This window comes from Culex quinquefasciatus, chromosome 3 (assembly GCF_015732765.1).
Source record: "Culex quinquefasciatus strain JHB chromosome 3, VPISU_Cqui_1.0_pri_paternal, whole genome shotgun sequence".
Lineage (NCBI taxonomy): Eukaryota > Metazoa > Arthropoda > Insecta > Diptera > Culicidae > Culex > Culex quinquefasciatus.
The window spans coordinates 89,072,545-89,090,844 of NC_051863.1; the positions used below are offsets into that span (position 1 = coordinate 89,072,545).

Here is an 18,300-nt window from a genome sequence, read left to right on the forward strand (position 1 = left end):
TGAAAATTACATCAACTTATTTTCAGCTCCTGTAAAATTCAATGCCAAATCGAGGCGTAGAATGTGTCATGTAATTTTCAAATCTGATGTAATTTTCTGTCATAAGTAACGCTCCAGTTATGTGCATCGATTAGACACAAAATTACACGATTATTTTTTGGTGTGTAACACGGAAAGCATTCTGCTGACAGCAATGTGTCACAGAATGTGGGCAACAAGAAGGTCACCCAAAAGTAGAACGAATAATATTTATTACTGACCCAAGTGTTGTAACTTAAGTCAGCATAAATTGACACGATGCACACAGAAAAAAAATTATGGTAATATTCATCAGGAAATGGTGACAGATTTTGTGGCAAAATAAATGATAAATTTTACCCCAGAAAATGATGAATTTTCATCAGTTTCTGATGAATATTCATCAGGTTCACGTTTTTACACATTTTGTATGTAATATTACTCAAAAAAAGGGGTAATATTCAACCTACTAAATTTTCAACATTCCAAAATTCAACTTTTTTTTTCTGTGCATGTGTCGACCCACTACACGCCTCTTCTGGGAAAAATTAATAATTATTCTATAGTGATATTTTTTAATACAATTTGAAAATTCGTCGGTGTATTTAGGAGTAGTGGTCCTTAATTCTGAAAAATCACTATGATTTAGTGGAGAAGAGCGTTCTTTTAATGGTACCAATCATTTTAACTAAATCAATGATTTGGCTGAAGCTAAGGATCCGAGTAATGCAGTGTTTCTCAACCGGTGAGGAATTCCCCCCTGGGGGGGAATTTGACCATTTTTGGGGGGGAATGAGGATGTATCATAAATCGAATTTATTTAAACATGTATTGCTTTCTTTGTAAATTTCATGTTTACAAATAAGTTTCAACGTTATTCAAATTATTTTTGTACATTTTCACAGTTTCTAACAAGTTTTACTTGAGTTTACGGCATTTTTCAAAAATTGATAAATAAATTTTATTTTTTCAAGCGATCACTTTCACTTCTGGAAGTTATAACATGGTTTAGGTAATGCATGAGTGGTTCTTGAAATACAAAAACAGATTTGCTTTAAATAATTCTCGATATTTTCAATTCCAAAAAGAACATCAGATGTTATTTGGGGTTTTGAGAGAGATTTGCCAAATGAAATTGTTTTATTTCTTATTGAATTGAACGTTGAGATTTTTTGTAAGGTTTTGATGAATACTGTAATGAATATCAAAAGTTAAAAGAAATAATTGTTTTAGAAAATAATGTTTCAACTGGAATGTTTCTTTTTGTTAAATTTTCATGGCATGAAACATTATCAGTGCAACAAAAAGATTATTAAAAATAAATAATTCATTTGTTTATGAAATTATGTAATACTTTAGAGTATTTCTCATGTATTACATGATTTGTTTATTCTCAGTAAGAAAATTTGATTTGTTTGATTAAATTTTGATATTCATGCATTGATACCAACAAGTTTAACATCATTGGAGGAGGTAGGGGGAATGAGGCTCTTAAAAATTAGTCAAGGGGGAATGGAACGAAAAAGGTTGAGAAACACTGGAGTAATGTCTGGGTGTGTTTGTGCCTAGAATATCAAATTAAAAAAAAAGAATCAAATCACTAAAATATTGCCCCTGAGTTTACTTTACTCTTTAATGAGTAGTGTGATACTTGATTTTGAAAAAAATCACAATGATTTAGTGAAGAAGAGCTTTCTTTCAATGGTATCAATCACTTTAACTAAATCAATGATTTGGCTGAAGCTAAAAACTCGAGCAATGTTTAGATGTGTATGAGTAAGGCTACCAACTCTTGCTGAGCAAAAATCCGTACACTTTGCCGATATGCCACCATGGTATAACAAAAACTGTCATTGAATTATTTAGATAAATTAAATTTAATAAATCTTAGAATTAAAAATATAAAACTGTGTCGTTTTTACAGCTAACAAATTTCACAAAATGCTATCAGAGTGCTTATAACTTGCACGTTTAAAAGTATTCATAAAATAAACCATGATTTGAATCAAATAATTATGTCTTCAATTTTGTTTTGTTAAACGTTTAAAAGTTTACGAAATGTCAAGATTGTTTTTACGAATAATATCGCTCTTAGTGTTTTCACGAACACTTTTCCAGAGTTTTTTTTATTGAAAAGGTCCTATAGCATGTGAAACACAACAGTTTTTAGGACCTTTAAAAAAACTCTAGATTTGTTAAATGTTCAAATGTTTTCACAAGTTTTAGAAAGCTTTTAGAAATGGAATATATTTAGTAAGGAATTTCTAAAAGAACAATTCTAGAGTTTTTTATTTTATTATTTTTTATTGATAATCAAGTTTGAATTGAAGAAAACCCGGAAAACTCTCTCTTTTAAATCAAACTCACAGAAACCAAAAATTTCAAACAACAAAACCTTCGACCAAATCAAAAGCAATTCAATGATTAAAAAGTTGTTAAAATTCCGTACAAATCCGAATTATGCGTAAAATTCCCTACAAAAATTCCGGCCTGTTAAAAATCCGCGAAGAGGTTCGAAAATCCGTATGGTAAGGAAAAAATCCGTACAGTTGGTAGCCTTATGTATGAGCCTAGGCTAACAAAAAAAAAAATAATTTTGTCATTTTTTTACCCCGACTCCGGGAAGATTAAAATCTTTTGAAAATCGGTTTCAATAAAATCATACTAGATCCACACCAAACCAGCTTGATTAAAGGAAGATTTTAGATTATTGTTAGTAAATGTTTAAATGGTAACTAGCCAGTTTTTGTTGTTCTCTGTCTACACTTTGAACATATAATATTTCATGTTTATTGAGCGTTTAGTTTGGTGTCTTTCAGATTTAGGAGTTTTGTAATTTAATTAATTATTTATTTATCTATTTGTTATTTGTTATTTATTACCTATTTGTTACTCTATGTTAGCATGCAATTAAATAATTCACATAGTCGATATTAGGGAAATAAGGCCTTGTGCATCTGAGACACCAACCCATATGAATTTTGCTATCCCCACCTCTGCGAACACCATCACCCGGAACGTCAGTGTCATCGAGCTGTCACCGATCCAACGCAAAGCAGGAAACAGTTCTGGAGGGAACAGCTAGGCGGCGCATAAATACGGGTGCAGACGATGGTGCCGGCCTCTTTTGCTTTTTCGGTCCGGAGTGGTGAAGACCAGTGATCGACCCGCTTGATCGTCCGTCACCACACGACACGGGAAGAAAAGTTATTGCGTAGGCATAGAAATTAAGTCCGTTTTCTATAAATGTGAGCTACCGTGTAAATTTGTAAACAAAAAATTCCCCGTTCCCTCGCTAACGCTGCTAACGCTCACTTGAAAACAACAATTTGTTTGAACTGCGCATCAACACCATCATGCGCAACCACTTCCGCTTGCTGCGAAAAATTAGTCTGTGGCTGCCAGTGAACGCACACGACGTGTGGTGGAGTAGCTCCACGCTGTGTTTCGTTCGGTTTACACCCTAGGACATCGCGACTTCGTAAGTGCCCATGAAATACACTGCTAGATCTTGCTTCCGCGGTAGCTCCGGCGTGTTGCCCAACCAGGAAGGTCACGGCAAACGTATCCCGCATCGAAGAACAAGCCTGACAAGTAAGTGCGGAAGAAGCCATATCGCCACGGTTCTAACCTTAGAAACTCCCCAGATTTGGCCACGGACGAAACAAAGACCGGCGGGAAGGAAAGACGCTCGCTGGAGTGCAACACCAGTAGCACGACGAGCACGCGCGCAGGAAGACCCGAATCTCAACGAAGAACCACAGGTAACTAAGCGGCTGCTTGTTTCCGGCCAAAGCTCACGCCACATCTCCTCCCCCAGATCAGCTCGATTCCGGCAGCAGGCACGGAATGCAAGAGAAGCCCAGAGGTGCGATTAAAAGCAGGCGCAGCCGCTAGAAGGTAAAAGCACTCATGTTTGCTCGAAAAAGGCGATTGCTGATGTTTCGCTTTCCCGTTCAGATAACACGGCATCGGCAGCTCACGACTCCTACATCATCGGGCTCGGCCCGAACGGAATCTGGATGGAAGAAGACGCAAAAAGGCCCCAAAAAGAGTGAGTGCCACGCCAAAGACGCAATCTTGAACTGGGCTAGTGCCCATTTTGGTTTCTGCATGGCCTTTTGTGTGGAGTTTTCGCACGACGGGGGCAGCATCGCACTGAGCAAGCGTCAATCGGCCAGCATCGCCGTCGGACACTGTGACCAGCGGCGGATTGGCGGGGAAAGCGGCCGAAATCGCTGTGGGACGTAGTGCCCACGGCGTGTCGGCGGAGCGGCAAGTGGAAGACATCCATCATATCGGCTCGGAGAAGCCGTGTGCCAGCGAGCCGGATTTGAAGAACGGCAACGTGCGCCGGAGAGCAGCATCGCCAAGGGCGGTGGCGGAAAAGAGCAGCTGGGTGAGCAAGCTGAGCAGCATGCGAAGGGGGTAGGAAGAACAGTGGCGCCACTGGTAAGAAGAAAACCGCGCATGTCTCGCGCTTAAATATTAAGAGAAAATCAAGGCTTGCTAGGAAAGATCAGGCTACGGTAAAGAACACGAAGCCCGAGGGGCAACGTCGGGTTTTGGTACGGTAAATACAAGCATGTGAGCCAAAATGTTTGCTTTGTTGGTTTTTATTGAGCTAGCCGGAATGTGTGATTGCAAAGTTCGCTTGTGTAATTGAAAAATCCTAATTAAAATTACACGAAAAATATTGGTTACGAAACAGCGAAGTGCCACAAACAAATTAAAACCAATAAGCCTAAAGAATACGGATCGGAGTGTGACAGCACCACGGACGGTTAGACGTACACCACAACACGTTAAAAATTCCTAACCGAGTTAGGTCCCTCCGGTCACCGTCGTACGGATCCGAGCGAGTGTGGTGCAAGAACAAGAACCTGCAGTGAAGTGTAGTGAAGTGGTTGGGACTGGCCGCACGAAGCACCGTGGTGCTGAGTGCCAAGTGGCATACCGTCAAACCTGTTGGCCAGCCCCCGAGTCATAGACTCCCCAGTGGTACCTCGCTCGGATCGACTACTCCCCCCCCCCTTTCGCGCGTGTACCACCCTCCGGACCCACGATTTGACCCTCTGCAGTGCTGCTCGTCCATCTGCCCTCGATATGGAGTTTCCCAGCAGAAACTACGATCCTCTGAACATCACCGAAATCTTCGAACCCATCATGAACGGTGACAAATGTCCACGATCCAGCAGTTCCTCTAGATCATCTTTACCTCAACCAGACAAAATATTGAGAGTTGATGTTCCAGTTGACCAAACGATCGATTCAAGTAATTCAGTTCCTAACGTTTCAGACGCTGAGGTAAGACCTAGTACTGAGCAGCAATGCACCGATCTTTTACTGCGGGTCGCTTCAAAAGCTGCTCTCGAAGCGGCTGCTTTGGATGTTGAACGAACAGCAGCCGCTCGTACTGCTGAATGCTCCAATGCTCCAGTTGCTCAGTACCATCAAGCTGCCAGTGCCGCCGCCGCCACCGTCGCTCATCCGGCGGTCACTCATCCGGCGGTCACTCATCCGGCGGTCACTCATCCAGCCGCTGCTCCGCCAGCCCCACTCCACCAATCGCACCTCAGCATCAAGCCGCCACCGCCGCCGCTGCTCATTCAGTGGCCACTCATCCAGCCGCCGCTCCGTCTGCCCTTGCTGCTCACCAAGCCACCGCTGAATTGTCACTAGTCGGTACTACGTCGCAACAGGCGGATTTTCCGCAATCGCAGGTCTCGCAGCTGCTGCATATCACGCATCAGGCGCCGCCTCAATCGCAAACCATGCCTTCGCTCCAGCCTCTGGTTATGCCACGACAGTCCATGCTTTCCTCGCAGTCTCTGCAAACCATGCCCTCGCTCCAGCCTCTGGTTTCGCCGCCGCCGCAAATACAGGCCCCGCCTCCGCCTCTGATTATGCAGCCGCTGCAGACTGCGCCACAGGCACTAATCCACGCCGTACCAACAGCATCCTTCTCATCTACCGCTATCAACCGCATCGTTCCCGACGCTCAATTTTCTGTGGAAAGCTACCAGCAATCAAAAGCTCCTGAAGTTAACTTCATACCAAGCAAAGCTAGTTTTATTGTTAGCGAAGGGAATAGGATCAATGTTTATGGACCCAGTCCTACGCAATGTCAACAACTGATAGGCTCAAACAACTCGGCACCCAATCACCATATTTTCGACCAAAACTGTACACCTCAAACTACACAACCTACAAACCATTGTAAAACCACCAACACCATCAGCAACCCTCAACATCCTTCACTTTGGTAGCTCCTCCAGAACGGGGCGGAACGGGGTGTTCAGTGGTTGTAGGTTGTGTGAGGGAGGACCAATAAACTCGGCAGCTTGTCGCTTCACTAAAAAAGGCTTGATTGTAACACCACAGACAAACAGACGTGACTCTCCATACAAATTATTTTTGAAATCCATCGTCCTTAATCAAACCACCAAATCACGACGACGCCAGCGCTGCCTGGTGAGCTGATGCCGAAGCGCAACCCAAACATACCAATACAAACCCATTACTGTCATATGTCATGTCAGTGTATGCGTGAGACAATCAAGCCTTAACGATTGTAAACATCAACAGCTGACCGAAATAATTTTGTTGTTGCTGATCGATGCAAAAAAAAAATCAACGTCGGTGGCCGAAGATGACGTTGGATCAGTTCCGTTTCCAATGGCAGAACTTCATGAGCCAAATCATGCGGCAGCACCAGCAACGACGCACTACAATCGCGACGACGGAGATCAAATCACATGTCCTCCCGTTGCTTCCAAGTTCTATCGAAGTTTCCTCCTCCTCCAAAAGGTCGAACACCTGGCACCATCATCAACAAGATACTCCAAGTCACGAAAACATCAGTAGTGACCGCCGAAATAGAAAAAATAAATTCAAATCCACCAGAATTGATCCCCACGATGGGCGTTTGGAAACATCCGCGGGGAACGTGTCCACGGCGCAGTTAAGTTGCGCCAAACAACAAAAGCAAAAAGTGGCAAAGGTTTCAAAAAATGATGCCGTTAAATTTATATCGAAACTGAACCACAGAAACTGAACTGTGGAAAAAGATTGAGTGGCCCAACATCACCAAAAGGCCAAAAGGACGACCAGCAGCAATCTGAGCAGCAGTTCACGAAGGATAAGCAAGTTGCTCCGAACTAGTTGACTCCACCACAGGATCCGGCTTCCTCCGCAGTAGCGGGCGCCTCAGCAGCAGCCTCGACATCGGCAGGCAGTTCAACCGGGTTAATATTGGGGCAAGAGGCTATGGCCAAGGCTGCCCCAACCATTTCCTGCAAAGCCTGGATTGTGATTCACCGTTAGATTTCCTGAATTCCAGGGCTGTGGAGTCGGAGTCGGAGTCGGAGCCGGAGTCGGGTCTTTTTGGGGACCTGGAGTCGGAGTCGGAGTCGTCAAAACTCGATCAGCTGGAGTCGGAGTCGGAGCCGGAGTCGGCTAAATTTTATTAACTGGAGTCGGAGTCGGAGTCGGAGCCGAAAATTTCTGCTAAGCCGGAGTTGGAGTCGGAGTCGGAGTTATCTTAAATTCAACCAAAAATATGTTTTTTTTTTATTTTTCAATATTTGCTATAAAACCGCTTAATTCACAAAACTTCTTATATGTTTAATTGTTTTTCAAGTCGCTGCGTTGCCATTTTTCATTTTGTTTAGAGATCTATGATCATTAAATGATAACCTGTAAATCCACTCTTACCCAAGTATGTAGTATCATCATAACTCAAAAAATTTAAAACAATATTGGTTTTGTAGTAGAATTAATTGATTCTTGACTGCTTCCTTTCCCTATATGTATGTACCCTTTCAATACAAATTTAATTCAGTTCTTTCAGTTCTGAAAAAAGTTCACACACAGTCATCTTATACCCCGATAGCGAATGTCTTGGAAGTTTTAAGTAAATCAATTTTCAGGAAAAAGGTTACTAGGTACATAAAAAGATAAAAAAATAATAATCACTATTTATGGAAATAAAAAAAATCACTGTCAGTAAAACTCTTCCAACAAATAATCAACGATTATTACAATCTATTACTTGGAACAAAACATACACAATTTGTTTATAACAAAGTACAAAAAAAATCAAAGTGTCGCGCTTAAAATATTTGAAACTGACAAAAACCTATCAAAAAAAAAAACTTGCAACTAATTTTTAAATAATCATTGAATATGTTAAATATATCAATTATCTTAATGTTTACTATTTCTCTCCTAAATTCTGAGAATGTTGATCCTTAGGCAAACTATTTTGATATTGTCGCATATTATCGTTAAACAAATCTCAAGATTTCAGGACAGAATATAATTTCAAGATAAAAAATGTGTAACAAAAATGATAGGATTTCAATGTATGTTTAAAATATTATTTAAAATAATCAAATTCAAAATAGTATTCTACCGGTAATTTTTTTCTCATTCTGTTAAATTTAAAAAAAAATAAATATAAAATAATATAAAAAAATATTTTTGGAAAGGTAGCGTAAGGAAGGAAACTTAGCAAATCAAATGTAAATGTAAATCGATCATTAAGGCCAGCTTTCTTTTAATGATCATTCAAAACATAACAAATTAATATTTCAGCTTTTAATAAATTTAATGAAAATTTGAGGTTAAGTAAATAAATCCAAATTAACTTACCAAACTGTTCTTCTGAAAATGTCTTTAAAACTGGAGATATTTTTTGATTTCTGTTACAATAACTAATAAATAATTCTATTTATCAATGTTTTCTATCTAACTTTTGAAACATTTAAAAATATGTGGAGTTGGAGTCGGAGCCAACCATTTTTAGAAAGCCGGAGTCAGAGTCGGAGTCGGCTAATCTCAGAAAGCCGGAGTCGGAGTTGGAGTCGGAGTCGGTTGGAGCTGAAAGCCGGAGCCGGAGTCGGAGTCGGAGTCGGCTAATCTCAGAAAGCCGGAGTCGGAGTCGGAGTCGCTTGAACAATGACCCGACTCCGCAGCCCTGCTCCTGGCTACCTGAAGACGTGTTGGGAACTGCAGGTTTGGGATCTGCGTTCTTAACGCCACCCTTCGCCTGCTTTTGCTTCTGTCTTCCTTGGTTTCTGCCTCTGTTCTTTCCAGACTTCGATTCCAATTTTCTCTTGGTCTCTTCCTCTTTAAGGCTCTTCAGGTCTTTGCGCTGGGAGAGGATTTCTTGCTGTGCCTTCGCAAGCTCTAACAAAAGGGTCGATTCGGCCTCTGATTGAGACTCACTCGGAGGTGGTGTGACGGCCGTCTCTCTCAGGGTTGCAACCTCGGCGGTGAGCGCCAAATTCTGCTCGCGGAGTGCGGACACTTCGCTGGTGAGCCAACTTGAACGGATGCAGACTTAGCAGATGCGAGCTCCGTGATGGTTTTGGATAATTCCTCAACCGTGGCTTGGAGCGCCGCGTTCTGCTCCCGTAGCGCTTGGAACTCACTAGGGGTTACCTGATCCTCTACTTCAATGGAAGGATGAGAGTCGTTATGGGCTTCAAGGGTGATCACCCTTTGCTCCAACAACAACCTCGCCGCTTTCTCCGCACTAGCCTCCTCTACGAGGACATTGTACTTCGATCGCAGCTCCTTCCAGAGCTACTCCGCATGACGCGCCAGCACCGAAAGCGACAAACCTGATCTTGTGATGTCGTTCCGGATGTTGCCGGCGTTTTGTATGAAATCGTTTAGCTTATCGACTTCCTCAATGGTGAAGTGGACGTTAGTCCTACTATTTGCCTTGAGTAGGTCGCTTAGCTCAACATGCGCTCGCGCGCGTATTTCAACACTGTCTACGGTGTCAGGAGCTCTCCTCCTACGTTCGGTTTTGGTCATTACTTTGACCCCACCTAACTCGCTTAGGAACCCCTCGATTGACTCTCTACCGAGTTTTCTCTTGGAGGAATCCTTAGCAGGTTCGTCATTGTATTCCCCGGCGTTCCAAAGGGAACGCGGGAACTACAGGTCCGATCGGCTGGCACTGTTTTGAACTCTCAAGCCAGTGTGCCATCGCGACGGCCGGTTCTACTAAGGCAGGCTGGGAGGAGGACCCGGTGCATCGGAAACCTCGTTCTTGTAATTATTTAAATTTGTCAACATGTTCCGAATCCCACAAGTCGCTAGGGAAATACACCGTCCGCCGCGCCAGTGCCCTGCCATAGTGCGCTAAGGGCTACAATACTGTGGGGTGCGCCCTGTTGCCCCACAGGCTACCGTTAGCGACTAGGCTGTTTTAAACCCTCCTAGTCATGAATCCCTCGACACGGATGGCTGCACATCTTGGATTTGGGTTTGTGAAGTAAGGGCCTTTGAACGCTTAAAGTGGCATTCGTTCGCTTTGTCGGAAGGGTTTAACGGACTGGTGTGGCTTTTTGCGGGAAAACAACAACAACAACATTGCCCAAGTTGAATTCCACCACGTCCTGATCGATTCCCGCTGTTGGTCCGGGTGCTCAGCAGTGTAAACATGCAAGAGCGTGTAGCTATCCGCCAACTGCAACCCGCCCGGTAGCCTCAGCTTAGCTCCCGCGAAGACCTTCACTTGTCCCCACGGACCGGGCAATCCCCCTAAGGGACTCCATGTGCTCGTCTCATATTTAACCTCAGAATAGTTAATTACTATCAAACGTTGTCGTGTAGATTTCCTCGCAGATTTCCCAAAACGTGCGACTTGCTGCTCCAGACTTTCCATGGTGGTAACATGACTGACGAGTCGACTGCATACGCTGGTACCATGGAACGCGCCGGAGACGAGACAAAAAAATACGGAATTATGGAGAATTGGCTTGTCGTCGTCGATGCGCATGCGTCCCTTGCGCAGAAGCTCGAAGAATACTTCGCTGCCGATGACCATTTCGATTGGGTTCGATGTCGATGTCGCGAGATCGGTTTTATCCTTTTGGAGGACGAGAATCTCGAGGACCGATCGGTATTTGTTGAATTGGGAACACACGGTGGTGACCACCGAGTAGGCAACTGATTTGCGTTCAGCTCCAACTCCGTACAGATCCGTGCTGATTGGTTTTTTTCCGCAGATTCAGGATGCGACGGAAGCGCTCCGTCATGAGGTTGGGTTGAGAAGCATTGTCGAGAAGAACTCTACCTACTGCGGTTTTACCCTTTGGCACATTCCTTTGTGGACCACCAATCAATGAGGTACTCCTCGATATTAGCTCCTGAAAATTGCTAAAAAGTGCAAAAATGCCTCACGGCAAGAAAAAGAGGCGGTCCTCACCAGCAGGATCGGCAGATTTGAAGAAGCTAAAGAATGCCGAAAGGCTACCTGCAAAGCCAGGCAGTTTGAGCAAGGGCGCTCAAAATTCTGCTACTTACCAGAAATGATTACAACTACGTTTGAGATGACGATCCAGGTAAACGCCCCATGAAACAAGTCCTCCGTGGACTGTACGACATGGATGTGAGTGTGCTGAAAGAAGAGCTAAAAACTCTTAAGTTGAACGTGATCGAAGTCTTTAAGATGACGAGGCACAACGAGGACATCAAGTATCGTGATCAACTGTACCTGGTTCATCTCGAGAAAGGATCGACAACGCCGTCTAAGCTGAAAGCAGTTCGGGCAATTTTCAACGTCATCGTGATTTGGGAACGTTATCGTCCAGTGCACCGTGACGTGACGCAATGTTCGAACTGCTTGCAGTTTGGACATGGTGGAAGGAACTGTTTCATCAAGAGTCGTTGTGCAACCTGCGGAGGTGAGCACAAAACTAAAGCTTGCGAAACAATCAACGAGAACATCTAAGCCAAATGCTTCAATTGCGGCGGCGACCATTCTACCAAGAATCGGAGCTGCCTAAAACGAGCCGAGTTTGTAAAAATTCGGCACCAAGCGACGACGAGGAACCAACCAAATCGTCGCAAAACACCACCAACATTCACGGACGTGGATTTTCCTGCTTTGGCGTCACCAAGAACGGGATCTGTTCGGAAAAAAAATCTGCAGCCATTGCCATTGAATCAGCGGCAAAAAGTTACAGAGAATACAACACCTCCTGGTTTCAGTCAACAACCGAGGGAAAACCAACCAGCATCAACGGATGAAGGCAGTAGTGACTTGTTTTCACCACAAGGACTTTTGAACATTTTCATCGAGATGACAACAACACTGCGTGGGTGTAAAACTCGCCAGGAACAAGTAAGAACCCTTGGAGCATTCATCTTAAAATACAGTTCGTAGTTTACTCGTTCTAATGATTTTGAATATTTCAATGAATTTACTTTTTTAGTTTTAAGTTAGGATTAGTTGTTAAAGTATATATTTTTTTCTTTTGTACCCAAATGTATTCTATTCAATGCAATAATGTAAAACAATTTGAAGTAAATAAAATAAATGTGTTCAGTTAATAATAAAACGAAAAATAAAACAAAGATGAAGAGCATCAAGCCATACCACTTAGCATGTAAAAGAAATGTAATTATTATAAGAAAGTTCAATAAAGACATATTTAATTTCAAAAAAAATACCCTTTGGCCCGACGACTTTGACGAGTGCAGTCGAGAGGAAAACTGAGCGCGTGGAAGACCGGTTAGACCGAGACGTCACAAGAGTTTGGACAGAAGAGGCTGATGTGCTTGGTAGAACTTGTTCACCTTGACCGGAAGTTGACGATTGCTGCGAGCGGTACTGTTGAACTGCTTCTTCGCTTGCTCAGGAACGTTTCGATGGAGGAGAGTGTTGTGTCTTCTTCCGCAGAGTTTGCAGGAACGCTGTTTGCAACTTACCGGACTGTGCTTGTCCGCCATGCAGTTGATGCACAGCTTTTTCAATAGTTTTAATAATTTATATAGAAAAGTGATACATGTGTTTCTAATCAGGGTCATTCCATCTGAAGCGGAACAGCATTTGAAAATTACCCTCTCCGATCCTGCTCAAATTTGGCAGGGCTGTTGAATCAACAGTGTTGATACTATCAAAACATGCAAGAATCCCGAATTTTGTACAAATCAGACCACCCGATCAATTTGGGAAGCACACAGGCGCGCTGATCAATAACTTCTACCTGGTTATTTATTGAAATAAGATTCATTACAAATTATCATTAGCAAACTAGACAAACATTTTATGTACAACACTGTTGGAAACTGGAAAGAACACCAGGTAATAATTATTGAACAGCGCGCCTATGTGCTTCTAGCAGATGCGGCGAATGAAGCTGATTTAGGAAATCTCAAATACTCAAAACTTTAAAATTCGATATCTCTGGAACGAAACATATTCCTTTCTGTCAATAAGTGATTCTTATGTAAAATTGGCAGAAGAATACGATGGTGAGGTTAAATTTCAAAAAAAAAAATAGGGCTGTTTTCAATTGCGCAATACAGATAGAAAAAAACATCTTAATCGAAATTTTGATCACGGACATGTCCAATTTCCTTCAAAATTGAACTTAAGACCGACCTTTATTTAAAAATGAGGTTGATGCGAAACACAAAATAACTTATTGACATCGAAAAAGAAAATTACCTCGATACAGAAAAATGAACTTAATTAGCATTTAAAAAACTAGATTAAGAGGATTGCTATGCTCGAGAGAGGATGTGTAAATTTTACTTATCTTGAACTTTCCCTCTTAGAAATAATAAATAGAAACAATAACTGATATGTATGATTTAAGGTAAATTTTGGGGTGCATATTTTTTGGGTTTTTTAAATTATAGTTATTGGAATATTCGATAAGTTCAAATTTACACATTCTGAATAAGAAGATTAGAGAAACATTGGTTTATTCAAACTTGAACATCAAGTGTCAAAACAATTTCTAATTTTTCAAACGTTTTTCTGATTAGTTTATATAATTTTGCTTCGGTATTCATAAGTTTTAAATTTCCGGGAGTCTCAACCAATTTTTCCAAAAATCGCGATGTCTAAAAATGGTCGATTTCCCGGGAATTCCCGCTCGTCGCCCTCTAGATAGAGGATAACACTCTGACCACCACATATGATTCTGGGACAATCCGGATTGTTTTATGGGTTTGTTCCAAAAAAGATCGTTTTTTCGAAAACTTTAAATAAAAAAAATAAAAAATGTATTTTTGAACAAATATTTTTGAAACTTGTTCAATAAATTTGACAGTTCGGCTGCACTGTTTACATTTTTTGCACGTGTGTCTCAGCGAAAATGTGTGTGCGTGCGCGCTCGTGACGTCACGCTGTAAAACCTAATAAGAAGCAGCTGGAAAACCTTTCTAGAGTAGCGGCTCTGGATATTCTGGTCAACACGTTTACCAGTTCAATATCTGCGGAGAACTTCACTAAATACACGCTGATTCCATTTTTGCCTTATGGGATTGGAAGTTTAAAGATAGGTCGAGGACCCGTCAGGTTCTTGCTCTATGTTTAGTTAGTTTAATCGTTTTATTTGCCAGTGAGCCTTTGGCTCTTAGTGGCAGACTAGTTTTACCGTACAGTACATTTTAGTAAGATTTACAGCTACAAATAGAGTGCAAAAAAGGCGCGGCCGGACAATGCCCAATGACCTCGGAATTGGACCGCAAGGAGCTCTGTCATTCTGAAATGGGTCATTGGAAGCAGCGCGAGGCCACCTAACACCACCTAATGTCCGGGACTGCGATAAGTTGTATCAGCATAAACCAAGTCTGATACAGATTATACCACAGAGAACAGATGTATATCATTGAACAAACAGCACTGAAAAACGTGTAAAAATTCAAACCAAAATACGTTGAAAAGAGCTAGGGTGTGCACCATCCGCCTAGATAGCGCCACTTCCAAAATCATGATGGCCTACAGTAGCAGAACGTTGGACCATCTAATCACTGCATAAAACATTCCGTACGAACGACATCAGACCAATGTCTGACTGCCCTTCATCAGAGGGTTGCAATTTTACGCGCCAAAGAAGGTAAACAAAACGAAATCGGACATAACATGTGTAAAGGGACTATTTTAAGTTGTCGCTTGAAAAATCATTTTTGAATGATTTTTTTTTTGTTATGTTTTTGTTAATGTTATTGCATTTTTGCATTATTTTTAGTCAACTGGAATTATACAGAAGTGAATTTTATATTTAAACAAGGTTAACATTTATTTTCTTTCGAAATTATAGAGTTATCTAAGCCCGCTCTCACGCACACTAGCACGCCATTTGTTTTGCTGGCTGGTACAAAATTTAACCTCAATCTTTTTCGTGTACATACACGCAATACATGCGCACGTAGATAACTCTATTGAGCCTTTTCCATTGTTAGGTCAAGTATTCTCAGCCGCGACGGTGGCGCTGCCAAGCGTATCCTGCACACTCTAATTTCTTTGATGCAAGATTGTATGCAACGCATTTTTTAGTTTACACGGTTTACACACAAGTTAGAACCAAGATGTACATCTGTTCTCTGTGATTATACTTTCCCATAATTTCGTAGCCGACCTACGGATATTGGATTGGTTGAACACACAAAAACAAAAACAATATTGTTTAAACTTGTTCAATAGAGGCTCTTACAACATAAAACTTCATAAACTTATATTTTATTATTATTTTTTTATATAATTTTTCATATAAATTTACTAGGTTTGGAGGTCCTCGTGGAGTAGTGGTTAGCGGCTTTGACTGCCCTAAGTTCACGCAAAAATCAGGCCTGTTTGAATCAACAAAAGATTTGGTTGATATAACTTAACGATTTTTTGTCGAAATAACTCTCAAATCCGATTGAAACAACTCAAAATTAAATTGTTGCTTCTTGGGGGTCCGTTTTCTTCGGTCCCTGCCTCGGTTACCTTGACTGTCCGCGTGATTTGACCGATTATTGGCCTGTCCGCCAGCCGTGGACGAAATTTCGCTTGGTTCGAGAAGTTTGTGCTCAAGAAATGGGACTTTTCAGCCGCCACCCAAGTACACCAAGCAAATAGTCACGAGACGGAAAAAACGAGCAGTGACCTCTTCGATCAATCCGGCTGCCTTCAAAAGCATCTTCAACGGTGCCACCAACCAATGCCCTTCTGATATTTTTTACCCTTTCAGACCACTGAGAACATAACAGATTCAACAAGCTGTGGCAGCTTAACCAACTCCTTGTTGATGTCTCAAGGCATGGCAGCGGCAACACCAGGTGCAGTTCAAGCTAGGGTGCAAGCGAGGGTGCAAGGGATGCAAAACTGCCGAAGGACAGAATGTGATGCAACCACGGATGCAACGCTTAAAGAAGCAGTCTGAAATCATTCCTGTTTCATAAATTGTTTCATCAAAAATAAATATTTCAATTAATATCGGAAACTATTACTTCAAATAAATGTTTTGTTGTTTTAATTAATTCACTAGCCTTAAGGCTAGTACGCTGATCGGAAGGAAAGGGTCAAGAAACAGCTTTACGAACAGCAGAACAAAGAAGAGGGAACGATTTCTTGGGGCTTTTCTTCACCCTCTCTGACTTGCTTACTCTGCCGCTGTTGCCCATTTGAAATTTTTCTTGACCGATTCCTTCCGAAGTGCGTATGCCGCTTTAAATTGAAACTTAAATCTGAATAATTTCAACAAAAAATCAAAGTTGTTGCAACAAAAATCGGATTTGAACGGACTTTCTATCTAATTTTAATCAACAAAAACGAGAGTAGATTCTACAAAAATACCGCTTCGTTACAAAACAATGTCCTGATTTGAAACAACAAAATTCAAGGGCTGATACAACAAAATATTTTGTTAATTATATTCAACAAAATATTTTGTTGATTATATTCAGCAAAATATTTTGTTGAATCTACCCTTACACAGGCTGATTTTTCTGCGTGTTGCTGTTAATCAGTCTGCAAAGACGGTGTGGATCTTCAAGAGGACATTCTACCGCGTTGGATGTATGAAAGTTGGTACTTTAGTCGAGTTTTATGTACTTTTACTTATGAAAAAGTTTCCGTTCGGACAATTTTTTTGACTCACTGTATATGAGTTTTTTGTCATCCCAGGTAATGGTTATACTAACTCGGAGTTTTTTTTCCTTTCAATAATTTAGGTTGCTGGAATATACTTGCTGATGAGACCAAAAAAAAGGAAAACAAATAGTAGAACGTTTGCGAGAACTAACTCAAAATGAAGTAAGTTGACAATATTGTTTATTGAGGATCACAGATTGTACACATAAGAATTGGTAATTTTACATGATTTATGATGTCTAATCTAATCTAATCTAACCCTAGCGCAGCCAGTCTTTCGAGGGCATCCTGGAAAATGCCTTGGGTTGATTAACGCCTAGCATCCTCTTGTCATTATTAACATTTGCAGTGCCCCAATGCAATAAATTGCTTTGAAACATCACAAAACGTTAAAGCGGCCAGGCCAACTGCGTAAAGTTTACCGCAAAGATGATTCTTTGAATTGGATTGAGTTTGAACACGAATGTTCAAACAGCAATACAGTTCTGAATCTACAGGGGAGGAAGAAACGTGGGGATCCCCCGCTCACGTTCCTGTTTTTTTAGAGCAATGAATCGTTGGGAGCACCATGCTAAGAAGTTTTGGTGCTCCGGGACTCTCGAGGATGGGACATTGTATTTCCACAAATGCCCTGGACACTATTTGCCATGGTTATAGCGCCACAACTCGCTCTCTGTTGATGAGATAATGTTAAAATAATTATTATGAAAATAAAAAAATTTGATTCACACAAAACATTTAAATTTCAGTCAGCTGATAAATGAAAAAATGATTTCAAGTATAACAAACGAATAGCGCAAAACGTACACAGAAATATGATTGGGAAATAAAAAGTGTGGACTGACCTTGATAATTAAACAGAACGCCAACACACTGTTGATAGGGAACCGTTCAGCTGAGCGAAATCGCTGACGCTCCCGACTAGCAAGCCAAAATAACTAAAAGTAGTTGTGTGCGTGTGAGCTAAGTTGCCATGTTTTATTCTAGTAGTTTACATAATAATGTTACTCCTGCCAAACTCTGTTCCCTGCTTTCTTACGCTAATGGACAACACATGTCTTCCTACTCACTCACAGATGGGCCCATCTAATCCCTACCCGTCCTCGCGCGCTTTCTGCCGCCATGCCGTAGCCGCACGTCCTGGCCCCGTCGATCAGCTCGTGCTCCAGCCTCGGCGTCGCGTTCGCACCACGCGCTCCGCGTCCTCGCGACGCGCTCTGCGTACGTGCGTGCTTGCGCGACGTTGGCATCCTCCGTGTCCTTGCGCCGCGCGACTTCGACGGCCTCTTCTCGACGCCTCTACTCGATCTCCGCCGATGGTATTCGCTGACAAAACTGCCGCGGCACGACCTGTGCAGTCGGTCGGCCCTCGAGCACAAAGCAAACGGTGT

General features: G+C 41.9%; 1 protein-coding gene across 1 annotated transcript; it reads left to right on the forward strand.

Annotated features, from left to right (window-relative positions):
- Window positions 1–5,124: 5,124 nt before the first annotated feature.
- Window positions 5,125–5,700, forward strand: LOC119769044. Its single transcript, XM_038260934.1, has one exon. The coding sequence runs from the start codon at window positions 5,125–5,127 to the stop codon at window positions 5,698–5,700; it is 576 nt and encodes a 191-aa protein (XP_038116862.1).
- Window positions 5,701–18,300: the final 12,600 nt, after the last annotated feature.

Excerpts from the sequence above, each read along its gene's own strand:
- LOC119769044 (XM_038260934.1), top strand. The coding sequence starts at position 5,125 with ATGGAGTTTCCCAGCAGAAACTACGATCCTCTGAACATCACCGAAATC.